The sequence below is a fragment of the Typopeltis vanoorti genome, chromosome 13 (assembly GCF_054136105.1).
Source record: "Typopeltis vanoorti isolate ZY-2024b chromosome 13, IOZ_Tvanoo_1.0, whole genome shotgun sequence".
NCBI classification, from domain to species: Eukaryota; Metazoa; Arthropoda; class Arachnida; order Uropygi; family Thelyphonidae; genus Typopeltis; species Typopeltis vanoorti.
The window spans coordinates 2873366-2888715 of NC_143561.1; the positions used below are offsets into that span (position 1 = coordinate 2873366).

At 36.8% G+C, this 15350-nt stretch overlaps 1 protein-coding gene across 1 annotated transcript in view; it reads left to right on the forward strand.

The window, feature by feature from the left end:
- The window catches only part of zda (peptidyl-prolyl cis-trans isomerase zonda), a 308048-nt gene that overhangs the window by 89628 nt on the left and 203070 nt on the right, over positions 1-15350 (forward strand). Inside the window, exon 5 of the mRNA XM_090402905.1 lies at positions 881-991. Within this exon, the coding sequence (XP_090259031.1) occupies positions 881-991 (111 nt within the window). The remainder of the gene's footprint in view (positions 1-880; positions 992-15350) is intronic.

Consider the following 15350-nt stretch of genomic DNA (forward strand, 5'->3'; position numbering starts at 1 on the left):
TGATTCACAGGCGAGTAGTCTTTGGAATCTTCCCTATGAGGTCAGATTGAATGTGTGTGCATTGGAAACTGGTTGATAGGAGAAAAAGAGGGAATATGATAGAAATATTTAAGTTGCTTAAAGAGTTTTATAGGATAGATGTGAAGGAAATGTTTCAATACTTAGCTAGAGGGAACAGAACAAGGGGTCATCCCTGAAAGTTGAATAAAGGTGTGGTCAGTAGGAGTGTGAGGAGTATAGCTTTTTTTGCTTGGAGAATGGTGAATCAATGGAATTTGTTGCCAGAGCAGTTGTGAGTGCTTTTTCTGTTAATGGATTCAAGGAGAGATAAGATAGATTGTGTGGATAGATTGGATCTCCCGCAATGAGTCTTCGGATTCCATTTAGATGCCTATATAATAATAATATTACACTGCAGCAAATACAAATATGAGAGGCTATTCTTCAAATCTGCCTCAGTCCTGAAAATCCAAACCCTCCCTACAAATTTGGATGCATAAGACTGTCCCAAATTTACGAAGTATTCATCCTAAGATCTTCAGCCCAGCAACCAAGACTACCTAATTTAGGCCTGACTTTGGTTGCCTTTTTTCAGCCTCATTTGCCCAGTGTTAGTGCCTGCATGCACATATCATTGTTTTGTGATCCATGATGACAGCAATGTAGCATTGCTGAAATATAGGAAACTATTAATTAAAGTTTTTATAATTATTATTTTTAGTATACGGTATTATATCCTGAAAAATAATAGTTATGTGTAACCAGCGTATTAGCCTATCTGTCAGAAGTTGATTAATGTTATATAGTTACATTACTGAAAAATAGATTATGTAAGATGTATTTGAAAAAAATCATCACACAGTAAATTTTTTGTTTTCAGTTTACCCACAGTTCCACCTAATGCCAACATTACATATATTATTAAATTGCTGGAAATTGAGGAAGCTGTAGAGGAAACTCAGCTCCCTTTGTTAGAGCGGCTCAGAGTGGGGTAAGCCTCAATGCATTTTATGTTTTCATTATATGTTGATAAATTGCATAATCACTTTTCTCTCATGGGTAATGGTGAGAATAGTAAATATTTCATATCTTGTGATGTCATTGTCAAATCTGAAATTTTGAATTCTTTTATTCTGCCTATTGCATGTTATCTAAGATCACATCAACAAGTTTCCAAATTACACTCTGCATTCCATTCTTTTCATACCATATTCACTTTTCTGGTTATCTACATGTGCTGTGAAGAAAACTGGAAAACTAATATCATTTTCCCAATGTTAAATACTAGCAATGTGCTGAAGTGGGATTTCACTGAAACATCAAATACTTGAATATTCAGTTTGAAATTTAGCTGAAGCACTGAATATTTGGCTGAAGCATATTGAATTAAAGTTTATTAACAAACATTTAGGGAGAAAAAAAAACATTAAAAACTTTTATCAATTTTTAATGATTTTTTTAAAAATTTTTTGTAAATTTCAAGCAATGTTTGTAATTTAATTAATTATGCTTTGCCTGAATATTCATTACTTATGCCAAATTGCAGAATGAAGAAAGATTAAAAAAACGTGTAATAATACTTCACTTAATTATGTAACCATATGAAAATATATAAATGAATCAATAAATAAACATAGAGGCTCTGTAGCTCAGTCGGTGTAGACGAAGTCATGTTAGCAAACAATTTTATGCATGTGAAGTATTTTCACAACTAGGCTTCTTGTATATAGAGGATGATGACTTACATCATTTTCATTAGTATCGCATAATTCAAAGCACACTTCCTTTTGGATGTGCATAATGCTAGGCATTAAGGGGGTGTCAATCTTTCTATCTTCCTGGGTCTGGTTTCCACTGATGAGAACTTAATTAAGTTCAAAGCATTTCTAGATGATGGCCTTCCATTAATGCATGGCATTATGCATATCTGAAAGGAAGTGTGATTTGTATTATGTGATACTAAGACAACTAATGTGAAGTCATCAGCCTGTATATACAAGTAGCCTAGTTGTGAAAATACTTCACACACATAAAATTTGTTTGCTAACACTTGGATAAAGGATAAAACAAGAATATAATTTGTTGGCAAGTATAATTTACTTTCTAACCAAGTGAAAAAAACTTTCTAAAACTGAATTCTGCACACAATTTGATCAGCTATTTTGCTCCTTTTTTAATATATCACTCTGACATGAGAAGTTGAAGAAATAATAGCAGTTTGATTCTGTTTGAAAGAAATAAAGATAAAATTGTATTTTTGGAAACATTGCATTCATCATCCACATGGAGAAGGGCATTAGGACACTGCATGATCTTGAAGGTTGGGATATTTGAGCATTTCAAGATTTGTCATGTGAAGAAGAATGGAGAATGCTGTCATTGGCAAAACTATGAATCGAGTATGAGGGTCAGTTAGGAAAAGTTATGCATGAGGCATTCCTGGGAAAATAGGCAGAAACACTGAAAACATCAGCCTGCATCCTAAATGGAATCATTGAACAAGTAAAACATTTTAGGAACAAGTTTTAGTGAAAATGACAAATTAAATATGGAAATAGACAGTGACATATGCAGAGTTGATATTGTATTGAAATAGTCAATAGTGTTATATCGTGTTTCCCTGATAAATTACAATTATTACTTTGTCTTAATAATATCTATTTCTAGCGTCAGGTGATTTATTCTGTTATGCTTACTTTGGAGCTTTTATCTCCTTCTTGGGTCTTAATGCCAGACCCCAATAATTCTTGATTGCCCTGATAAGATTCCCTTAAAGGATTTTAGAAGAACCTAAAATTTGTCTAACAAAACATCCTCTAAACCTCACTGATTAGCAAATACCCTTATCGTCTCAGAGAAATTTATTTTTGTCCTGCTCCACTCTGAGACTAGACGTTTGAAAACATAACATCAAGGTACTGGCAATCAGTATCTAATATATCACTTATTTTTCTAAAGTAATTGATCAAGATCAATTGTACGTATTCATTAATCATGGTCATCAGACTATTACACTTATGTACACCAAGGGTTTCCCACTATGATTCGAACAATTTATGAGCGGTGCATTGCTGAACTTTAAGATACAATACAAAAGAATTTTTCACAAGGAACTAATTTATCAGTTAAATGTTAAGGATAGGATAACACATAGGAAATAAAGAGACTAACATGCACACTCCATTCAAAGTCAGACACTTTTTAGTTATCATTTCAAATTCTCATAAGATACCTCTTATGCAACTCATTTGATAATTAAATTACTCTTAATAATTACTTGAAGGTCCAATTCTGTTGAACTCAACAAAGTGTTACTTAACAATATGAGTCCTTCCTATTCTGGTCCTTCAACTTAAACTTCTTAAATTGGTAGCACTTTGTTGAGTTCAACAGAATTGGACCCTCAAGTAATTATTAAGAGTAATTTAATAATTTATTATTATTATTATTATTATTATTATTGTTCCGGGAAACTCCAGGGAGTCGTCAGACTCATCGAAGGAGGCCCTAACATCATGTCAAGAACAACTATTCAACATTCACACAGTATCTATCATACCTTGCCTTGAACTCATTCACAGTCGTAGCACCCACAACAGACTCTGGAAGTTATTCCACTCATTTACCACTCTCCAAGTAAGGAACATAGCTCTAACACCCTTGTCAACCACGCTCTTACCCAGCTTCCATGCATGGCCCCTAGTCCTCCCACCACCAGTCATATTATCAAAAATATCTTCTGGATCAATCTTATAAAAACCCTTCAGTAATTTGAATGTATCGATCATATCACCCCTCCTTCACCTATCGTCCAATTTCTGCAACCCACAAATCTTCAACCTATTCTCATAAGGTTCATTCCACAGACCTGCTATCATCTTGGTCACTCGTCTCTGGACCCTCTCCACTTCCTCCCCATCACAAAGAAACCCTGGTGCCCATAGCTGGGCACAGAAGTCCAGATGGGGTCTTATCAAGGCTCGATACAGAGGAACAACAACTTGTTTGTCTCTGCATGTTAAAGTATTTTTCAGAAGCCAAGTGATTTGGTGAGCTGTTTTAGTTACTTTTGCAATGTGCCCCTAAACTTCAACTCCCTATCCACCAACACTCCCAAATCCCTGGCCTCATCAATCTCCTGGACTATGATTCCACCAATGCGATATACTGCTGCTATTCTTTTCACCCCAAAATGCATAACCTTACACTTTGCCACATTAAATTGACATCCATTTTTACTAGCCCAGTCCTCCAAACTATCCAAATCATCCTGTAAAATTTTGACATCTTGTGCACTCACAATTGCTCTACCCAATTTTGCATCATCAGCAAACAAGTGAACACTTCCTCTCAGATCCTTTCCAATATCATTGATGAACAAATTGAAAAGCAGTGGTCCAAGAACAGAGCCCTGTGTCACTCCACTAGTCACAAGACGTCTTTTAGACTCCACTCCTGAATAAACCACTCTTTGATATCTCTCCTTCAACCACCCTCTTATCCATCTCACCAACCCTATATCTATACCCATCTGCTCCAGTTTACTGATTAGGGTTCCATGTGGTATCCTATCAAAGGCCTTGGCAAGGTCCAGTAGTATCACTGTAAACCCATTACCCCTATCCAGTTCAGCCGTCACTGTGTTATAAAACATGAGCAAGTAACTGAGGTATGATCTACCTTTCACAAAACCATGTTGTCCCCGATACAATATCCCATTTTCATCTATCCAATCCTGTATTCTTTTCTTGACTAATTTCTTTAAGACCTTGACAATGATTCCTGATATGCTAATCGGTCGGTAATTTACAACAGCAGTCTTGGAACCACCTTTATGCAGTGGAACTATTTTCCCCTCTTTCCACCCGCTCGGGACTAACCCAGACCCGAGACTCAAATTAAACAATATGGTCAAGGGTACTGACAATTCTTTAGCTGCTTCTCGTACAACACGAGCTGGTATACCATCCAATCCCACAGATGTATTGACATTGAGGTTATGCAATAGACTACTCACCTCCACTTCATTAACCACAATTCCCATATAATCTACTGGTTTATTCGTTTCTGCAATGTCACCACCTGGATGATATATTTTTGCAAAGTGCTCACTCAGTAACTCAACTATCTCAACTGATTCAGTTACCTCCCTACCATTGGCATTCTTTAAAATCAATCTGCCATGTACATTTTTCCTTTTACTTGCTACATATCTAAAAAACTGTTTAGGATTCTCTTTAGCCTGCATGGCCAATGTTCTTTCGTAATCCTTTTTTGCTTTTCTTACCACACTCGTCACCCTTCTGGCCTGCGCTTTATACCGTTCATGTGCCTGCCGGTCACCCTTCTCCTTAAATTCCCTCCATAGTTGTTTCTTTTTTTGCAACTCAAGCTTAATGGTGTTATTCATCCATTTAACCCCTACTTGATTTATTATTCGGACTCTAGGTATACAGTCAGCCATTGCTTCATGCAAGCACTTCTTAACTACCTCCCATGCACTATCAACTTCTAGTCCTTGCAGTTGTACATGCCATGGCACTGAACCAATCAAACTCCTAAGCTTGTCATACTTTCCAGCCCGATAATTCCACATGTACCCTGTCTTAATTGAAAATTCTACACCTTTAGCCACCTCCCAAGTTAAGACCCTATGATCACTCTCACCAATTGGTGGCAATGTGGTCATATTTGTTACAGCCAAATCCTCAGATGTAATTACTAGGTCAAGCACTCTCTGACCCCTAGTATTTTCCATTACATGCTGTCGCAGATAGTTATCCCTTAATAACCGCATAAAATCCAGTTCCTTCCTCCCGTGTGTCCTCTCCTCACTCCAATCAATGCGACCATAGTTGAAATCTCCCATAATAATCACCCTCCTTCCATCCATTTTTTCTATTTGCTTGTGCATACTGTCACCACCATCTTTTCCATCACCTGGTCTATAGCAGCACCCAATTGTATATTTAGTTCTGCTAGCCACAATCTCACACCAAATGGCCTCAAATGTGCTCTTTTCTCTATCCTGCAATTCAACTTCTGTTCTCCTTAATCTAAACTTATCAAAATCGAGAAGAGTAAATTGACATGGAAACTCTCTTCTTTTCAGGGCAATTATTCTACTGAATTTAGTCTACATTAATACAGGAACATTAATCACTTCCTAATTACACGTTCTCTAGGAACATATACTTCAAGCTGAAACACTTTCCCTCGGAACAAACATTCTAAATTTAGTCGACAAGTTCATAAGGAACCACCATAGGCGCTAAACACATTCTCTTGGAACAATAGAATTAGCCGCGAAACATTCTATCAGGATTAAATAGTTCACTCAGACACGTTACCTCAATCTTACTTATGGTACATAGAAACTTAAGCTCTTACCGGGACTGACGAATTACTATCTCTCTTATTTGGAATACAGCGCTTTCTTTAGGCATTATGGCAGGAGAACGTCACGAGTCCACATGTAGCTCATCGGGAAGCTTGTCTTCCACAGATATATATGGTCTGCTCAGGAGATTCAGGTTCTGTTGGACTGCATTTGCGTTGGCTGTCTCACTAACACACATTTTTGAAGACTTGCTGGGTGCTCCATTGTCTGCTTCGGATGCTTACTCTGCATTATCATGAACATCGACTCTGGGCTGGAACTTCGAGGACATCTCCGAGCTACGAGCGAGAGAGAGACGACAAGGAATCCTCACGACATGAGAGCTTCAATACCTCAGAGCAGAACACGTAAGAAAGTTTTCAGGCCTTCACAAGTCTTTTATATCTCGCGCTAGTTTCTATTGGGCCTTTTCTTCCTTCAATCAGCACTCAAAATTTTGACTATAAGTGCCAGTGTGCACGATAGCGGTAGGATTGTGAACAACACACGATAATCAGGGCCACAAGCCTGTCTGGTGGGACTCACACTTACTCAGAGCATAACTTGCAAATTTTTGTGCACACGACTGGAGGCGGTATTACTCATAACGGGATTAAGTTCCAAGTTGGTATTTAGCACACATGGCATATGGTTAGCTTATCAAGAATTAACAATACAAATACAAGTTTATACAAAACCACACATCTAATTTATGCAAAAAAACAGTAAAAGACGTTGCAGTGCAAATTCTAATTAACCAAACTGGCTTTAGGGAATGGTTGACTTGTTAAACCCTGAATGAGATCTTGTTTATTCCATAAATTTTCTCATTCAGAATTTAACAATAGGAAGCTGGTAATGATGTAAATTTTTCATCTGGTAATATCATAGCATACACCTAGAAGAGTATATATCAGGTATGTGATGATGAGAAAAAAGTATTTATATACATCAGGAAGAGGGTGGACATTTAGAAGAACCCCAATGAACTCATATTAGTAGCAAAAAGACAAAAAAACTACCACGTCACTTATATAGTCAATGATCTGAGAGCAAACTAGTGATCCACTTACAAAAGGTAGAAAGCAGACCACAAGATGGCTATTTTCCGAGAGGTCCTCTGTGCCAGACCTTATCAGATATCCTTGAAAAACTATAGGAAGAAAAATAATGAGTAAATTTTTGGTGTCTTGTATCTGTGTATTGTAACATTTTTTTGTTCCATGTTATGAACATTAATCAGCATAAATGACTGGTGGATTATGGTTTTTTTTATTTTTTATTTATTTATTTATTTTATATATATATTTATGTATTTTTTAGATAATCTGAAAACCTTTCTCTGGAGATCATCATTACTAACTTCCTATCAACAAACATGACTATGGGAGGATGATACCAGTTGATGACACTGGCAGATTGGTAATTGATGCAGAGGATATAGTTGAATTATTCTGTGATCAGTTTATCAGTATATTTCATCCTTGTGAATAGGGATGTGCTGAACATTCGATTTTGCTTTGTATTCAGCCGACTCAGTAGAAAGATTCAGTATTCGACTGGCCAAATCAGAAAAATTCCTGTTACATGTGTCGCAACAAATGCAACCAATCGGGGAAAGGCATCCCCTTATCTTGAATCTATGTGCCCGTTCACATAGAAGAGTTTCTGTGGTTAATGAGTAAACTTATTTGGTGGTGCAGTTTCTCAGAAAATATCTTTCGGCACTAGCTACCAGCTTATTTCTTGAAAGAATGAAGAAACCAGATGTATGCTACTCCAAAAAAATGCTGAAAAATTCATTTTCCTATATCATAATTTATTATGAATTCATTTTGATTATTAAATCCATAATCATTCTCTGTGTTTCACAATTCAGAATAGATTTTGAATTGTGAAGCAATTACATTTTTTTCTGATTTTTATTCTATATTGTTTTTTGAATACAATGTTCTCTATGAAATTAAATCATAGTTTTGTTATATCAGAATGGAGAATATTATGGATCCATCTATATTTTATAGCCAAATGTAGAAAGAAAGTGAAGTTTCGAAAATTTACCAGCTGAAGAGAACAAGACCGGAATCAGAGTTGCCTTGGCTGAACTATTTTAACAACATGAACTCTACCCACAGTCCATATATTTGCCTTCTATTAATGCATTGAATAAGTTTCACTAGCATGAAACACCAGGCTTCTAATTGACCAAGTTAAAAAAAAAATTACAAGTTAAGCCAAAACGTTCGTTGAAAGTTTATTTTTCACTTGGTTAGACTATAATAAATTTAGTTTAATCCTTTATCCAAGTGTGAGCAAACAAAGTTTGCACCTGAAAGTATCTTCAGGACTGGGGTAAGTTGGTACAACACTGGGCAACTCGTTGCAAAGGTGGAGCAAGATAACATCACTCCTATTGCAGTATCTCCCATAATCAAAACACATCTCCTTGCGGATATGCCTAATGTTATGCATTAAGGGAAGGGCCACTACCCAGACTAGTTTCGACCTTTATTGAGGTCTCTTCAGTGGAGCGAGGTCCAAGTGGAGATACCAGGCAGAAGCATTATCAAGGTCATCTCCACCTATAGGAGTTGCCAAACGGTGTGCCACCTTTTTATTAAATTACTCTGGATTTAGAGAAAGATGTTGAAAGTTTATTTTTCAAGTGTGAGCAAACAAAGTTTGCACCTGAAAGTATCTTCATGATTGGGGTTAAGTTGGTACAACACCGGGCAACTTGTTGTAAAGGTGGAGCAAGCTAACATCACTCCTATCTCAGTATCTCCCATAATGCAAAACACATCTCCTTGCGGATATGTATAATGTTATGCATTAAGGGAAGGGCCACTACCCAGACTAGTTTTGACCTTTATTGAGGTCTCTTCAGCTGGAAGAGACCTCAAGGTCAAAACTAGTCTGGGTAGTGGCCCTTCCCTTAATGCATAACATTATACATATCCGCAAGGAGATGTGTTTTGCATTATGGGAGATACTGAGATGGGAGTGATGTTAGCTTGGTCCATCTTTGTTATGAGTTTCCCGGTGTTGTACTTCATGACCCCAGTCCTAAAGATACTTGCAGGTGCAAACTTTGTTTGCTCACTCTTGAATAAAGGATTAAACTAAATTTGTTAAAGCTAAAAGTTCATTCAACACTGTGACTAAGTTTTGTCAGAAAGTTAAATTCATTACAAGCGATCTCTAGGTGGGTGCATAACGAAATATTTAACGATATAGCTGAGAAGTTTATATTTGTCTTATATGGATATTATAATAGACAGTATTAAAGATCATCTATATTTTATCACAAAATGTGGAAAGAAGCAAAAATGAGAATTGCAAAAAAAATTTTCTTACTTTTGAAAATTTACTAGAAAGTTTATGAGAAGGTTACATTCTTGCAAACTGATAAATTTTCGAAAGTTTTGTTTCTTTCTACATTTGACTATAAAATAAGGATGGATCCATTAAATCAGTTTAAAGCATGGTTGGATGAGCATTGTGTGTAATCATATACCTCCCACAATGAGTCTCTGACTCCATGTAGGTTAGATGTTAATAATAATAATAACTGGTGATTTGTGCAACTGTTTGCAGATAATGCAAAATTGGGGAGAGAATTGCCATGTCAAGTGGATGTTATGGCCATAGGCAGACTTGAATAGATTGCATGAAGTAGAACTGTCAGTTCAGTGTTGCAAAGTGTAAGGTTTTGAGATTTGGTAAGCAACGATGCGATGCAAAGTATACATTGGTGGGAACTTTAAAAGACGAGAGGAAATGAGAAATCTTGGAGTAATATTGGGCAAGGACCTGAAATTCAGAGGCCACATTGCACAAGTTGTGAAGGTGGCACATCGGATAATGACAATGATGCAGAGGAACCTGACATGCAGAAATAGAGAGATTATGACTCCATTGTATAAGGCCTTGATCAGGACTCATATAATTATTGTGCACAGATTTGGTCAGCAGGTCTTCATGGTGACGAGGATATGTTCAAAAGGGTCTAGAGAAGAATCACAAAGGTGGTCTTTGGAATGTGGAGTATGAGGACAGATTGAGAGAATGTAAGTTGCAGAGCCTCGTGAATAGGAGGAAGGTGGGATATGATTTAGACATTTAAGATAGTCAGGGATTGTTATCAGGTTGCCAGTTGACATGGAAGAGATTCTTTTCATACAGTGGGAGAGGGGATAGAACAAGAGTCCATCGCTGTAAACTCTATAAGGAGGGTGTTAGCAGAGGAGTGAGGAGAAGGTTCTTTGCATAGAGAGTGGTTGTTGAGTGTAGTGCATTGCCTGAGTGAGTTGTTAATGGATGGATGGATGAGCATTGTGTACCTCCCCCGATGAGTCTCTGATTCCATGGAGATCAGATAATAATAATAGCAATAATCCATAACATTTTCACTTGCAGTGTCTCGCTTATTTCAAAGTGAAGCATCTCGGCTTTGTACTTAAAAATTTGACAGTTTATTTAGGGAAAGCATACTTTTATTTTCTCTTTAATCAAAGAAGAACCTAATTTTCTTTATTTTGGCAAAGCAAAATAAAGAAAAGTAAATATTAAAGAACATTCTTAATTTAATAGCTGAATATGCATAATTTAGAAACTTGGAGAGTTTCTAATTCAGAAGAAAGAGCTTATAAGAATGCAATCCTCGTCATTGCTGTTGCCATAGTTTTGTTTAATCTCCTGACCTTTGGAATATACTCAGTCATTGCCTCTGCCAGATACTTCCTGAGTAGAGATCAAGCAGCATTGATTTCCTTCTCATCCAATTCTTTATTCTCACACAAGTTCTAATGACCCCATTTCTCGTATATGACTACACATATACATATACATACACACACACAATCCCCCATCCATTTCTTGTCCATCATCATTGATAATACACCATTCCCAGACCTAAATGTCACCTCCACATCCTTGACTATCTTAATCCTTCCTTGCACAGTCACGCATCTACTCTTGAAACAGTCATCTACACTTCTCACACACTGTCTCCCTATCCATACTGACCTTTGCCATGTCCCTGTCCATCCTGTGTTCCTTCTCTCTCATTCTCTTCACTTAAGCTTCTTACCTCTCCATTCACAAAATTGCCTTCCATACGCTCCTGCTCTTCCACAAAGCCCCTTACTTTCTCAGGTCTTCAATTCACTTAATTTTCTCTTGCAGCAATAGTTTCTCTGATTCACACCAAATCCATTCAAACATAGCCCATCTGTCCTTAAGATTCATTTTGCACACTCACAACTCAAAATTGTTCCACTGCATAAATGTGGTGATAAAGTTGTAGCTAGAAATTATAGATCAATCTGTATGTTTAGAGATGGGTGAGAGCTAGTATACAGAAAATGGGTTGATAACACAGTATTTATTTTACGTGTTTGTCAGCATGGGTTTGTAAAAGGGTGATTATGTTTTACTAATTTATGTGCTATACCAAGGTAACAAATGTACTGGACAAGGGAGATGCATATACAGTGGTATACTTAGTTTGGGCAAAACTTTTGATAGACTGCTGCATGACATGCTGTTAAATAATCTTAACAAAATGGGATTGGATGACAGACTAGTGAGTTGTTTTGGTGACTAACAGATATATATCAGAAAGTTATATAAAACTAGAGGCATGCTGCAGGGAGGGGTCTATATTGGGACCATTGTTGTTCAATTTGGATATTAATGATATTGGGATAGGTTTATCTGGTAATATGCAGTTGTTTGCAGGTGTTGCAAAATTAGAGACCAATACAGAGTGAAGTAGATGTTATGGCCTTACAGGACTTGAATAGACTATGAATTGGCAATGTTACGCTTTGCAACATTGAACTATTAGTTCAATGTTGCAAAGTGTAAAGTTTGAAATTTGGTAAGCAATAATGGGATGCAAAGTTTATGCTTGGTGGGGAAGCTTTAAGGAGTTAGAGGAGATGAGATATATGGGAATCTGGAGTGGGGGTGGACAAGGACCTGAATAGGGCCACATTGCACAATTTGTGAAGTTATAATGGCAATGAAGCAGAGTACCTTGATGTGCAGAAATAGAGGTTATGAATCCATTGTATAAGGCCCATATGGATTATTGTGCACAGTTGATCAACAAATGTTTATGGTGATGAGGATATGTTAGAAAGGATCCAGAGAACATTCCCAAAAGTGATCAGTTGTCTTTGGAATGTGGAGTATGAAGAGAGATTGAAAGAATGTAAATTGCAAAGTCTTTTGATTAGGAAGAAGAGGAGGGGAATGTGATTGAGACATAAGCTAGTCCTGGATTTTTATCAGGATGACATGGAAGAAATTTTTTATAGAATGGGAGAGTTGGGTAGAACAAGAGGCCATCCCTCGAAACTGTATAAGGAGGTCTGAGCAGAGGAAGGAGTTGCAGATTCTTTGAATGAGAGTGGTTAGTGAGGGGAGTAGGTTGCCTTAATGTGTTGGGAATGTCGACTCATTGATTCAGTCTAAGGCATGGTTGGTGAGCTTTGTGTGTGATAGTATAATAATAATTACACTATCACATAATAGTGATAGTTTAATAATCATAATAAATCAAGGTTGTCAGGATTGGATTTTCATTTTAGTTGAAAAATCATGGGAATATGACAAGGATCTGTATGTTAACTTTGTAGATCTGCAATAGGTATATGGCACGGTGCCAAGAAAAAAGCTGCTCAAAACAGTACAATAATATGCTGTAAATCGAACATTACATCAAGCAATACTTTGTCTATATTTGAGTTAGAATTGAAGGATTCTAACTCTAATTTGATTTTAAATTAGGTATTTGATGAGGATATACCTTATCTCCATTGTTATTCATCATCTCAATGAAAAAAAAAAAAATTAAAAATTCCATCATATTAAAAATATTGGAAATGTAATATATCTGAGAGCTGGGTTAGAAATAGAATACTTGATGAAAGGCTGGTTATGATATGAGAGTGAACAGTTGGCATATGAGGGCAAGGGGAGGCAGAAAAGTTCTGATAAACACCTTGAACAAAAATTATATTAAAGCAACTGATACCACCACAAGAAAGAACATATCTTAAAACCCTTTAACCCCATGTTTCATCAAATTGTAATAATATATTTTTCTCTTAGGATATTATAAGAAGTCATGTTAGAGGTTTTAAAGAAATTCAGACAGATGTGTAAGCTGACATGTTTTTTGCGCTATAAGAAAAGTCTGCAACTGAGATTCACCAAACTTTGTGTGAGACTTTAGGGTACTATGCTCCAACATATCCGACAGTTGGGAGATGGGTGGCCAAGTTTAAAACTGGGCATCCTGAGACACCAGACGTCCCCAAGTCAGGAAGACCTTCCACAATGATCACACATGTAAACATTGATGCAGTACATGCCGTGATCCTTGATGTTAAATGAATATCAGCCAAAAACATTGCAAAGACCCTTGGGATATCCAGGGAAGGAGTTGGGATCCATGAAAATGTAGAGAGGGTTATGAGGAATACAAGTAGGTAGATGTATGATTTGCTTTAGGTCATAGCTTATAGCAAAAACATCCATATCACATCCAGCTTGGTTAGTAGTGTTGGAGAAAGGGATCCAGCTATAACATTGGAGTTGCTTAAGAGGTTGACTTCAAATTCAACAGCCAGTTGGGAGAGGAGTAAGGCAGTGAGATCATATTATTACTATTATTATTAAGATAGACCTACAGGGAGTCAGGGACTCATCGAGGGAGGCTACATACAACACGCACCAGCTGTCATACTTATTCTTGAATTCATTCACACTGCTTGTACTAACAACATTTAATGGCAGTCCATTCCAATCATGCACCACCCTGTGAGAGAAAAATCTAGCCCCCATCCTCACCCCTTCTTAGCGGCATTCATTCTTATCTTCCAAGGATGCCCTCTTGTCCTTTCCACACTCTCCATAAATTGAAAAATTCCATCAAATAAAATCCTCTGTGACCCTTTCAGAAGTTTGTAAGTCACAATCATATCACCCCTCTTTCTCTTGTTGCAGTCTATAAATTCTCAACCTGTTCTTCATAATCAGTATTCTACAATTCTAATATCATTTTTAACACTCTCCTTTGCACTCTCTCCAATATATCAGAATCATAACGGAAACCAGGAGACCAGACCTGCACACAATAGTCCAAGCGAGGTCTTATCAAGGCCCTTGTAAAGCGACAAAATGACATCCTTATCTTTACATGTGAATGTTCGTTTCAGCATTGCAATTATCTTTTGAGTTGTATTTGCAATCTTTGCTATGTGGCCCCTGAACTTCAACTTCTTGTTTACTAACACTCCAAGATCCTTAGATTCATCAGTTTCTTCTAGTATAACTTCATCAATATAATACCTTGGATATCTAATCACGCCAAAGTGAACGACTTTACATTTACTGATATTGAACTGACATCCATTTTCCCGTGCCCACAGTTCCAGCCTATTTAAATCATTCTGCAAGTACTGCATATGAGCAGCATTTCTGATTACCCTACATCATCAGCAAATAGCTGTATGTCGCTTGTAAAATCCTTTCCAATATCAATTAATAAACAAATTGAATAACAGTGGATCAAGAACTGATCCTTGTGGTACACCACTTGTTACCTTAAACCAGACATGTCAAACTCGTTTACCTCCAAGGGCCAAATTAAGAATTATACATCAAGCCACGGGCCCGCAACAGAAAAAAAATCTCGAAATAAAGAGGAAACATATTTTTTAATATTAACATTAGAATATATAAGTACAAAATACAACCATGTTACAAAAATACATATAAAATATAAAGTTTATATGTTTAAATAAAATTATGCATATCATTATACATATCAAGAGCATGTGTAGCTCATTGGTTGTGGCGTTTGCTCACCACGATACTTAACCGCACGAAGGAAGACTTGGTTACGAATCTAGTCGGCGACTAGAGGAAGTGGTTTGCATATCCGCTCTCCAGCCAA